Consider the following 11955-nt stretch of genomic DNA (forward strand, 5'->3'; position numbering starts at 1 on the left):
TTTTTTTTACAATTAACAACAGTACCATACAGAGATTTGTATTTAATTTTATTAATGACAGTATTATACATTGGTGTTTAAACTCAGACAGGCCATTTCCATTGGTTAGGAGGAGGTTCTTCTATCAGTGGTTCCCATGGTTTCCATTCAGCCATCTTTCGTGACAGAGCCAACTCGCACTCGGCCTACACACACACACACACACAATTTTCATCAGTGTATGCGCCACAGACTATGGATGTTGTATCTTTGCAATCATTTGTCAATGATGCGTTTTTAGATTTTACAACTTAGCAGCGGTAGGCCCAAATGTAGTTGCAATAAACATACAGCAGCTAGACTAGATTCATTTGCTGCCAATCAATCAATCAATCAATAGAAACCAATCAGGAGCGTTGTGAACAGTACCTGGAAAATGACCTCTTCAATCTGTCCACCATTGATCTTCTTCTCCAACTCTACAACATCAGCCTCCTGAGAGGAAAACTAATTTCATCGTATTGCAGAGATCAATGATTCTCATAAGCTGGCCGAAAAATACCCCAAAAAGATTTGGAATTATACATTTTATATTTGCTTTATAACTTATAAAGTAGTTCATTACATATGGTATTGAAATTGTTACACACAAAAAAAATATGTATTAAATATTTTCAACACAGATTTTATGGTTTTGGTCCATTTGAGGCCTGTCTTAATACACTGTCAAAATGAACAAAAACAGTTGCACATTAAGCTTTGGAGAATTATGCAAATTAGACGATGACTTCATCCCCTCCCCCAAAAGAATACTGTCATATATAAAACACAGTAGCACCGTATCATAACGGAAGTAATTGAAGGATTTTAATTTACCCTCGGGGATTAATAAAGTATGTGTGATTCTGATATATTTCATAAAGAAAAGGTCGCTAGTTCCTAATGACTTGGGATGAAACCATATGAAAATTTCCTATCACGATTGTTGTAACCCAAATTCTGGCAGTATTGTTGAATGTGCTGAAGTAATATTTATATGCACACTGAAATCTCAGGGTTCCCCCTAAATAAATGATTGCGGCGCAACACCACGGCAAAATTAACACCGCTACACCTTCAAAATAAGTTTTTTTTTACTTGAAAATGTTAAGTTATTAATTGTATGAATGGATATTATATATCTGTTTTTTGACTTGAAAATGTTAAGTTATATATTGTATGAATGGATATTATATATCTGTACTAAGAGAGCACAGCTTGCAGTTAAAAGTGTACAATTGAATATCGTAGTTGCTAAGACACCAATATGTTAATATAAATTTAGTTTGGGCTATGTTTTTTATAATGGGAAAGGACTTTAATGTCTCAATCAATCAATGTTTATTTATACAGCCCTAAATCACAAATGTCTCAAAGGACTGTACAAACCATTACGACATCCTCGGAAGAACCCACAAAAGGGCAAGGAAAACTCCCACACAGTGGGCAGGGAGAATTCACATCCAGTGGGACGCTAGTGACAATGCTGACTATGAGAAACCTTGGAGAGGACCTCAGATGTGGTCAACCCCCCCCCCCCTCTAGGGGACCGAAAGCAATGGATGTCGAGCGGGTCTAACATGATCTCTTGTTTTAATGTTAGCTTTAAAGCTAGCTAGCACCATTCAGTCCGTGGGTTTATCCAAAATGTAGTTATCAATCCCGTTTTTTTAATAATTAAAAAAAATACATTTCCTGCAAAAGTCCCCAGGTAGAAAGATTGGTGTTTTCAGAAAGCCAGTGGAACATTTTCTGTTCATCCGCCACCATTAAAACATGTCTGAGTCTGCAAACTGTTTAGAGCTACTTTAAGATGACCAGCTGTAATATTCACACACACTTGCTCTGCAGTTGAATAAAATGTGTCACTCACCGACTTGACGTAGTCAAACTTCTCGTTTACCAGCTGCTCAGTGTACTTCCTGTAAGCAGCATCTTGCGGCATCGTCTGCAGAGACGCCAGGATCTTGGTGTAAAGGACCTTCAGGCGCTGGAAAACAATCATGCAGGTCACAGGAGTGGAACTCACAGACTTCCTTTTTCGTTCCACTCATTTCTTAATGTGTGTCAACATTGGACAGTTTGCAATAAACCAACAGGAATTGAAAAATCTCAACACATTCTGCATTAAAAACACTCACTTTTGAAAATGTCTACATTTTAGGGAAGAAATAAATGTAAAAATGGGGATTGAACTATTTGGAGTACAACGGGTGGGAAAATATTATTTATAAAATTGTATTAAACCTTGTGCAAGCTTAAAGTTGACTCTACACACGTACTCTTAGGACCCAAAAGGAACCCTCTCATTAAAGTGTGGGCGAGTCAGCGATATTTTTTCCTCTTTTCAATGCTTGACATCTTTTAACAACTTGGTACCCATCTAATCGGTTTGTGCAGGGTGTACCCCGCCTTCTGCCCGAGTGCAGCTGGGATAGGCTCCATCCCCCACGCAAGCCCGAGAGGGACAAGCGGTAGAAAATAGATGCATAGACAGCGACCTAATCATATATAAATCATATAATCATTTATAAATCATTATCATATATATTATTTTGTATATTTTTTTTCATATTGTATGGCCTTATAATATTATAAAAAGTAAATAAATAGGTTGCAGTGTAGGATATTTGTAGTTGGGTATTTTTAGGTCAATATTCCATGACATTGTTTTTGATACAGTAGACATAATGATTATGTTTACAGTGCCTACTGAGAAAGAATGAGAAAGAAATCAGGCAGGACTTGCTTGAATTCACACAAGTCTTATGTACATCTGCCGTGTTATTAACGGCTCAAAATCATTTTCATTGCATTTCGGCGATTTAACGCCATTTTAACTCATTTACGCTCATCAAAGCTCTGAGAATGATGCTCATGGTTTTATGGGGCCCACTGGTGGTTAAATGACGCAAGGGACGTACTGTGTGTGTCTTACCTCATGTGGATGTTGGGATACTGCCAGTCCGACCAGGCCGGTAGTCTGTGAAAGATAGTCAGGACCAGTGTTAAAATTAGAAAAAATGCAATACAAGTCTACACACAACAAATCACAATTTAAAAAGTAAATTAAGTTTTGTGGTGATTACAGAAAAAAAAATCATATAATTGAAATAATTGCGCAGAAAATAACTTTACCCACTCAGTTAAAAGGGAAGTGTATAAATTTGTGTAAAAAGGTGAAATAATTTTATTTTGGACAACAGCATAGCTGTAATTGATCAAAATAAAGAAATAAAAGTGAAGCACTGTAAACACTTTGCGGATGTACCGTACTGGATACAATGTATTGCAACATCAATAATAAACAGTCAATATGGCAACATATTATACTATGAAAACTATTTTAAACTAAAGTTTTTTTTTTTTAACAATGCAAGGAGGACAGCAGTGGAACCTGAGCTACGGTTACAGAGTTCCGGTCAGACAGGTTTGAAGGGAACACATTTTTGTTGTTGTTTTGCACAGGCGAGAGAACAACTGGGATGTAAACAACTGCTCCATCCTTACTGTAAGTTGCTGAATGTCATTAAAACAGTGATTAACTCCCTCTTTTCACACGTCCTTCCTTACGCGCTGCAACATCACCAATGTCCTCTATACTTAGTTTTGAAAGCATACTGTGTGCTCAAATATGTGCCTATGAAGCCCATAGCTGTGTTGGTGACGAGCACATCACGAGAACATTAGTGTATAAACATGAGAATATTAGTTTATAATCAAGAGAATATTAGTGTATAATCATAAGAACATTAGTGTAAAATCATGAGAATATTAGTGTATACACATGAGAATATTAGTGTATAAACATGAGAACATTAGTGTATAAACATGTGAATATTAGTGTATAAACATGAGAACTTAAGTGTATAATCATGAGAATATTAGTGTACAAACATGAGAAAATAAGTGTATAAACATGTGAATATTAGTGTATAAACATGAGAATATTAGTGTATAAACATGAGAACTTTACTGTATAATCATGAGAATATTAGTGTATAAATATGAGAACTTCAGTGTATAGTCATGAGAATATTCAGGGTTTCCCACACATTCATTTATTTGTGGCGGCCCGACACGAAAGAAATACGGCCGCCACAAATAAAATTAAAATAAAAAAATAATAAATAAATAAACTTTTTATTTAATTTTTTTTCCGGCTATTGACTCGCTCGACCGCTCATAAAAGCAATGGGACTCTTTCTGTGAATGGAACATGTAGTTACATATTATATAAATATGTAAATATTATATAAATATTTACATAAAGTGTTGTAATTATATTCAAACTCCGCGTTCTTCTTGCTCATCGCCGCCGCCGCTGCCTCCAAATGCGGTTGCGCATTTTGCAAATTGCGCGCCATTACTATTGTGCTTACAACATAAACATGGGAATATTAGTACATAAACATGACAAACGTCCATGTAGCCGGCGAGGCGATATGCTCGCTAAAGCGGTCACTTTGAACGGTGCAGTTAATTTACCTAACGCCACTTTACTGGATGATAATAAGGCAGTACGTACATGTGTTTAGAATGAGTAACAAGTAACAAAAAGCCTTGACCTCTACTCGTACCTTTTTCAGAAGACCTGCCATGGTCTTGTCACGCCAAATGTCTTCCCTTCTACAAACACCTTTCCCCCCATTTACTTCCGGGGTCACAATTAATACAGACGTTTTGTTAACGCTATATTATAAAAATATAACGCTTTATTATAAAAATAAAGATGTTTTGTTAACGCTATATTGTAAAAAAATAAAACAATTTTTTTACAAAAAAATAAAACAATTTTTTTACAAACACAAGTTATGGGATGAGGTAAGCGGAAACGTAAGAAAACGTGACCCCGGAAGTAAATGCGTCATCCCATAGCTGGTGTTGGTAAATAGTTTTATTTTTTTTAATTTTTTTTATGATATACAAAGTGTTTTTTATAATCAACAAAACTTCTATATTTTTATAATATAGCGTTATATTTTTATAATATAGCGTTAACAAAACGTCTGTATTAATCATGACCGTGGACATAAATTGGGGGGGTTCGTAGGGGAGAAGAAATTTGGCGTGACAGTCTTTACACCGGACAGCCCGTGCTTGGATTTCTGGCGACTGCTTATGACGTCATGAAATCGTCAATCCTAAGGGTGTTATTTAAATGTTGCGTTTACTAAAGTCGGAAATGGAAAAGACTGCGTGGTTGCACAGCTGCAGTGTGCGTTGTACTGTACAGTTATTTTCCAGTTTTACAGTTATTTGGGTAAACATGGAAAATGTAAAAAAAAATATGAACGTTCCGGTCTTTATTAGTTTTGATGTGGTCTCATCTGACTAATTGGCATCTTTTTATTTTATTTTGTCTCACAATTTTTCTGGTATATGTATCTATTTTTAATGTTGATATACAGGTGCTGGTCATATTATTAGAATATCATGAAAAAGTTGATTTATTTCATTAATTCCATTTAGAAAGTCAAACTTGTAGAATGTATACATTCATTCCAAACAGACTGATACATTTCAAGTGTTTTTTGCCAAAAAGGAGATGATTATAGCTGACAACCAATGAAAATCCTAAATTCTACATCTCAGAAAATTAGAATATGGTGAAAAGGTCAGATATTGAAGACACCTGGTGCCACACTCTAATTAGCTAACTAACTCAAAACACCTGGAACACTTTAAATGGTTTCTCGTTTTGATTCTGTATGACACACAATCATGGGGAAGACTGCTGACTTGACAACTGTCCAAAAGATGACCATTGATACTTTAAAGGAGAGCAGGACACAAAAGGTCATTGCCAAAGAGGTTGGATGTTCCCACAGCTCTGTGTCCAAGCACATTAATAGAGAGGCGAAGGGAAGATAAAGATGTGGTAGAAAAAAGTGTACAAGCAAGAGGGATAACCGCGCCCTGGAGAGGATTGTCAAACAAAACCGATTCAAAAATGTGGGGGAGATCCACAAAGAGTGGACTGCAGCTGGAGTCAGTGCTTCAAGAACCACCACGCACCGACGTACGCAAGATATGGGCTTCAGCTGTCGCATTCCTTGTGTAAAGCCACTCTTGAATAAGAGACGTCAAAAGCGTCTCGCCTGGGCTCAAGACAAAAAGGACTGAACCGCTATTGAGCTGTCCAAAGTTATGTTTTCAGATGAAAGTACATTTTGTATCTCCTTTGGAAATCAACGTCCCAGAGTCTGGAGGAAGACAGGAGAGGCCCAGAATCCACGTTGCCTTAAGTCCAGTGTCAAATTTCCACAATCGGTAATGGTCTGGGATGCCATGTCATCTGCTGGTGTTGGTCCACTGTGTTTCCTGAGGTCTAGGGTCAATGCAGCAGTCTAGCAGGAAGTTTTAGAACACTTTATGCTGCCTGCCGCGGACCAATTTTATGGAGGTGAGGATTTCATTTTCCAACATGACTTGGCACCTGCACACAGTGCCAAATCTACCAGTACCTGGTTTAAGGACCATGGTATCCCTGTTCTTGATTGGCCTGCAAACTCACCTGACCTTAACCCCATAGAAAACCTATGGGGTATTGTGAAGCGGAAGATGCGAGATGCCAGACCCAACAATGCTGAAGGCCACTATTAAAGCAACCTGGGCTCTCGTAACACCTGAGGAGTGCAACAGACTGGTCGACTCCATGCCACGCCGTATTGCTGCAGTAATTCAGGCAAAAGGAGCTGCAACTAAGTATTGATTGCCGTACATGCTGAAACTTTCCATCTTCATACTTTTCAGTTGGCCCACATTTCTAAAAAATATTTTTTGGTACTAGTCGTAACTAATATTCTAATTTTCTGAGATACTGAATTTGGGATTTTCAGTAATTGTCAGTACTAATCATCAAAATTTAAAGAAATAAACATTTCAAATATATCAGTATGTGTGTAATGAATTGATATAATATGTAAGTTTCACGTTCTGAATATAATTACTGAAATCAACTTTTTCCATCCATCATCTTCCGCTTGTCCGAGGTCGGGTCGCGGGGGCAGCAGCCTAAGCAGGGAAGCCCAGACTTCCCTCTCACCAGCCACTTCGTCTAGCTCTTCCCGGGGGATCCCGAGGCGTTCCCAGGCCAGCCGGGAGACATAGTCTTCCCAACGTGTCCTGGGTCTTCCCCGTGGCCTCCTGCCGACTGGACGTGCCCTAAACACCTCCCTAGGGAGGCGTTCGGGTGGCATCCTGACCAGATACCCGAGCCACCTCATCTGGCTCCTCTCGATGTGGAGAAGCAGCTGCTTTACTTTGAGTTCCTCCCAGATGGCAGAGCTTCTCACCCTATCTCTAAGGGAGAGCCCCGCCACCCGGTGGAGGAAACTCATTTCGGCCGCTTGTACCCGTGATCTTATCCTTTCGGTCATGACCCAAAGCTCATGACCATAGGTGAGGATGGGAACGTAGATCGACCGGTAAATTGAGAGCTTTGCCTTCCGGCTTAGCTCCTTCTTCCCCACAACGGATCGATACAACGTTCGCATTACTGAAGACGCCGCACCGATCCGCCTGTCGATCTCACGATCCACTCTTCCCCCACTCGTGAACAAGACTCCTAGGTACTTGAACTCCTCCACTTGGGGCAGGGTCTACTCCTCAACCCGGAGATGGCACTCCACCCTTTTCCGGGCGAGACCCATGGACTCGGACTTGGAGGTGCTGATTCTCATTCCGGTCGCTTCACACTCGGCTGCGAACCGATCCAGTGAGAGCTGAAGATCCCGGCCAGATGAAGCCATCAGGACCACATCATCTGCAAAATTCAGAGACCCAATCCCGCGGCCACCAAACCGGAACCCCTCAACGCCTTGACTGCGCCTAGAGATTCTGTCCATAAAAGTTATGAACAGAATCGGTGACAAAGGACAGCCTTGGCGGAGTCCAACCCTCACTGGAAACGTGTCCGACTTACTGCCAGCAATGCGGACCAAGCTCTGACACTGATCATACAGGGAGCGGACCGCCACAATAAGACAGTCCGGTACCCCATACTCTCTGAGCACTCCCCACAGGACTTCCCGAGGGACACGGTCGAATGCCTTCTCCAAGTCCACAAAGCACATGTAGACTGGTTGGGCAAACTCTCATGCACCCTCAAGAACCCTGCCGAGAGTAAAGAGCTGGTCCACAGTTCCACTACCAGGACGAAAACCACACTGTTCCTCCTGGATCCGAGGTTCAACTAGCCTCCTCTCCAGTACACCTGAATAAACCTTACCGGGAAGGCTGAGGAGTGTGATCCCAAGATAGTTGGAAGACACCCTCCGGTCCCCCTTCTTAAAGAGAGGGACCACCACCCCGGTCTGCCAATCCAGAGGTACCGCCCCCGATGTCCACGCGATGCTGCAGAGTCTTGCCAACCAAGACAGCCCCACAGCATCCAGAGCCTTAAGGAACTCCGGGCGGATCTCATCTACCCCCGGGGCCTTGCCGCCGAGGAGCTTTTTGACTACCTCCGCAACCTCATCCCCAGAAATAGGAGAGTCCACCACAGATTCCCCAGGCACCGCTTCCTCAAAGGAAGACGTGTTGGTGGGATTGAGGAGATCTTCGAAGTATTCCTTCACAACATCCGCAGTCGAAGTCAGCAGAACACCATCTGCACCATACACGGTGTTGATAGTGCACTGCTTCCCCTTCCTGAGGCGGCGTATGGTGGTCCAGAATCGCTTCGAAACCGTCCGGAAGTCGTTTTCCATGGCTTCCCCGAACTCTTCCCATGTCCAAGTTTTTTCCTCCGCGACCGCTGAAGCTGCACACCGCTTGGCCCGTCGGTACCCGTCCACTGCCTCCGGAGTCCTATGAGCCAAAAGAACCCGATAGGACTCCTTCAGCTTGACGGCATCCCTCACTGCTGGTGTCCACCAACGGGTTCTGGGATTACCGCCACGACAGGCACCAACAACCTTGCAGCCACAGCTCCAATCAGCTGCCTCGACAATAGAGGCTCGGAACATGGTCCACTCGGACTCAATGTCCCGCACCTCCCTCGTGACATGTTCAAAGTTCTCCCGGAGGTGTGAATTGAAACTCTCTCTGACAGGAGACTCTGCCAGACGTTCCCAGCAGACCCTCACAATGCGCTTGGGCCTACCAGGTCTGTCCGGCATCCTCCCCCACCATCGCAGCCCACTCACCACCAAGTGGTGATCGGTAGAAAGCTCCGCCCCTCTCTTCACCCGAGTGTCCAAAACATGAGGCCGCAAATCCGATGACACAATTACAAAGTCGATCATGGAACTGCGGCCTAGGGTGTCCTGGTGCCAAGTGCACATATGGACACCCTTATGTTTGAACATGGTGTTCGTTATGGACAATCCGTGACGAGCACAAAAGTCCAATAACAAAACACCACTCGGGTTTAGATCCGGGCGGCCATTCTTCCCAATCACGCCTCTCCAGGTTTCACTGTCGTTGCCAACATGAGCGTTGAAGTCCCCCAGTAGGACAAGGGAATCGCCCGGGGGAGCACTTTCCAGTACTCCCTCGAGTGTACCCAAAAAGGGTGGGTACTCTGAACTGCTGTTTGGTGCGTAAGCACAAACAACAGTCAGGACCCGTCCCCCCACCCGAAGGCGGAGGGAAGCTACCCTCTCGTCCAATGGGTTGAACTCCAACGTGCAGGCTTTGAGCCGGGGGGCAACGAGAATTGCCACCCCAGCCCGTCGCCTCTCACTGCCGGCAACGCCAGAGTGGAAGAGAGTCCAGTCTCTCTCGAGAGAACTGGTTCCAGAGCCCTTGCTGTGCGTCGAGGTGAGTCCGACTATATCCAGCCGAAACTTCTCTACCTCACGCACTAGCTCAGGCTCTTTCCCCCCAGTGAGGTGACATTCCACGTCCCAAGAGCTAGCTTATGTAACCGAGGATCGGACCGCCAAGTGCCCTGCCTTCGGCTGTCGCCCAGCTCACAATGCACCCGACCTCTATGGCCCCTCCTATGAGTGGTGAGCCCATTGGAGGGATGACCCACGTTGCCTCTTCGGGCTGTGCCCGGCCGGGCCCCATGGGGACAGGCCCGGCCACCAGGCGCTCGCTATCGTGCCCCAACTCCGGGCCTGGCTCCAGAGCGGGGCCCCGGTGACCCGCGTCCGGGCAAGGGAAATCTGAGTTCATTTTGTTGTAATTCCATAGAAGTCTTTGAGCTGCTCTTTGTCTGCTCACTCACCTAGGACCTGTTTGTCTTGGGAGACCCTACCAGGGGGCATGAAAGCCCCCAGACAACATAGTTCCTAGGATCATTGGGACACGCTAACTCCTCTACCACGGTAAGGTAGCAGCTCAGAGAGGAGATCAACTTTTTCATGATATTCTAATATGAACAGCACCTGTATAGTCTGCACTCGCTTTCATGTCCTCCCCGTGACTGCGAGGATTCCCTCCGGATACTCCGGCTTCCGCTCAAAGACATGCACCTGGGGATAGGTAGATTGGCAACACTAAATTGGCTTAAGTGTGTGAATGTGAGTGTGAATGTTCTCTGTCTATTTGTATTGGTCCTGTGACGAGGTCGCGACTTGTCCAGGGTGTACACCGCCTAACGCCCAATTGTAGCTGAGATAGGCATCAGCGCCCACCACGACCCCAAAAGGGAATAAGACAATATGACAATATTTCTATACTTCATCTGTTCTCTACTTTACTACAAGTTACTCCTCAGTGTGTCCAACCAGCAGTGCACATTTACCATTTTGAATGATTTGCGGGCAACATAGTGAGCGCTCTTCCTTTGTGTTTAAATAATGCAAAATGCATTGTGTGTGTGAATAAAAACAGACCACTTTGAAAAAATTATGTTTTTGAAGTTTATAATGTACCTAAGCAAACACGCACACTCTTTGGAACAGTACAGCAGATAGACAAATTGCTTTGATGGTTTCGATGAACATCACATTCTTTAACAGCTTGCCACAGTACGGCACTAATTACAGTAACTTGTTTTACTGATAGGCAGTGTTGTTTAAAGACTATGTCATAAGGTCTGGTAGAAAAAGGACATACAGCTATGGTTCATAATGAAGTACAAAAATATATTACAAATCTCAAGTATTTACAAAGACGGCTTCTCACTTCAAATGTGTCTACTATTACTCTGTAGTTTTCTACTTCCAGTAAACATCTCCCTAGTTATCTGTTGTTAATAAGCACCTAATAGACGTGGCTTCATCAAGCCATGGAAACACGTCCCTAAACTCAGAGAGCGTCACCTAACAGAGAACAAGAAGTTGAAAGACCAACTTCTTCGTCAGTGGTTTGATTTCAGAACTGACAATTCTTTGGAACCACTTAAAAGATCATCCTGTGTGAAAATAAAAGAAGAGCGACAGTTTTAACATTAAAATCAAGTACTTTGAATACAGTTCTGTCTCATGCAGATGAATGCACGCACCTGCAAATATTAGGGTCCAGGAGTACAGCTGTATCGGTCGGTAGCTTGGACAGATGCACAATCTTGGTCTTCTGCTGCTGTCGGTCACTCTCATTCACCCAAACATCTGGAAGTCTGATAAAAATACAGTTATTAATCAATACTCGTTAATATTTATCACATACTATGACTAACTCCTGTCTGTGTAATGTATTCAACATTTAAAAAGGGGATATTTCTTCGAGAGTATGTGTAATTAAAGGGGAACATTATCACCAGACCTATGTAAGCGTCAATATATACCTTGATGTTGCAGAAAAAAGACCATATGTTTTCTTAACCGATTTCCGAACTCTAAAAGGGTGAATTTGGCGATTTAAATGCCTTTCAATTGTTCGCTGTCGGAGCGATGACCTTTCACCTGTGACGTCACAATGGGAAGCAATCCACCATTTTCTCAAACACATTACACACACAAGTCAAATCAGCTTTGTTATTTTCCGTTTTTTCGACTGTTTTCCATACCTTGGAGACATCATGCCTCGTCGGTGTGTTGT

General features: G+C 42.9%; 2 protein-coding genes across 3 annotated transcripts in view; both read right to left on the reverse strand.

Moving 5' to 3' along the window:
* Window positions 1-31: 31 nt before the first annotated feature.
* Window positions 32-4718, reverse strand: ndufa5 (NADH:ubiquinone oxidoreductase subunit A5). Of its 2 annotated transcripts, none has more exons than XM_061913142.1 (5): window positions 4599-4718; window positions 2957-3001; window positions 1892-2008; window positions 409-474; window positions 32-185 (listed from the first exon to the last, which is right to left on the reverse strand). In XM_061913142.1, exons 1-5 carry the CDS (start codon window positions 4617-4619, stop codon window positions 84-86), a joined length of 351 nt encoding a protein of 116 aa, XP_061769126.1. In that variant the 5' UTR covers window positions 4620-4718; the 3' UTR covers window positions 32-83. The 2 variants fall into 2 exon arrangements, with proteins under 2 accessions (XP_061769126.1, XP_061769124.1); XM_061913140.1 differs by having other exon boundaries at window positions 409-486.
* Window positions 4719-10821: 6103 nt separating this feature from the next.
* Window positions 10822-11955, reverse strand: part of aebp2 (AE binding protein 2) — a 16127-nt gene continuing 14993 nt past the window's right edge. The window contains exons 7-8 of the mRNA XM_061913143.1: window positions 11420-11533; window positions 10822-11329 (exon numbers count right to left, since the gene is read on the reverse strand). Coding sequence (XP_061769127.1) covers window positions 11317-11329; window positions 11420-11533 — 127 coding nt within the window. The 3' untranslated portion in view covers window positions 10822-11316. The remainder of the gene's footprint in view (window positions 11330-11419; window positions 11534-11955) is intronic.

Source organism: Nerophis ophidion, linkage group LG10 (genome assembly GCF_033978795.1).
Source record: "Nerophis ophidion isolate RoL-2023_Sa linkage group LG10, RoL_Noph_v1.0, whole genome shotgun sequence".
Classification (NCBI taxonomy): domain Eukaryota; kingdom Metazoa; phylum Chordata; class Actinopteri; order Syngnathiformes; family Syngnathidae; genus Nerophis; species Nerophis ophidion.

What these genes read in the sequence shown, in the direction of transcription:
- ndufa5 (XM_061913140.1), bottom strand. Translation starts at nt 4,619, where the DNA reads ATGGCAGGTCTTCTGAAAAAG. An exon ending in TGGCAGGTCTTCTGAAAAAG is followed by an intron (nt 3,002 to 4,598) that starts GTACGAGTAGAG and finishes TATCTTTCACAG; the next exon opens with ACTACCGGCCTGGTCGGACT. An exon ending in AGTTTGACTACGTCAAGTCG is followed by an intron (nt 487 to 1,891) that starts GTGAGTGACACA and finishes CGATGAAATTAG; the next exon opens with TTTTCCTCTCAGGAGGCTGA.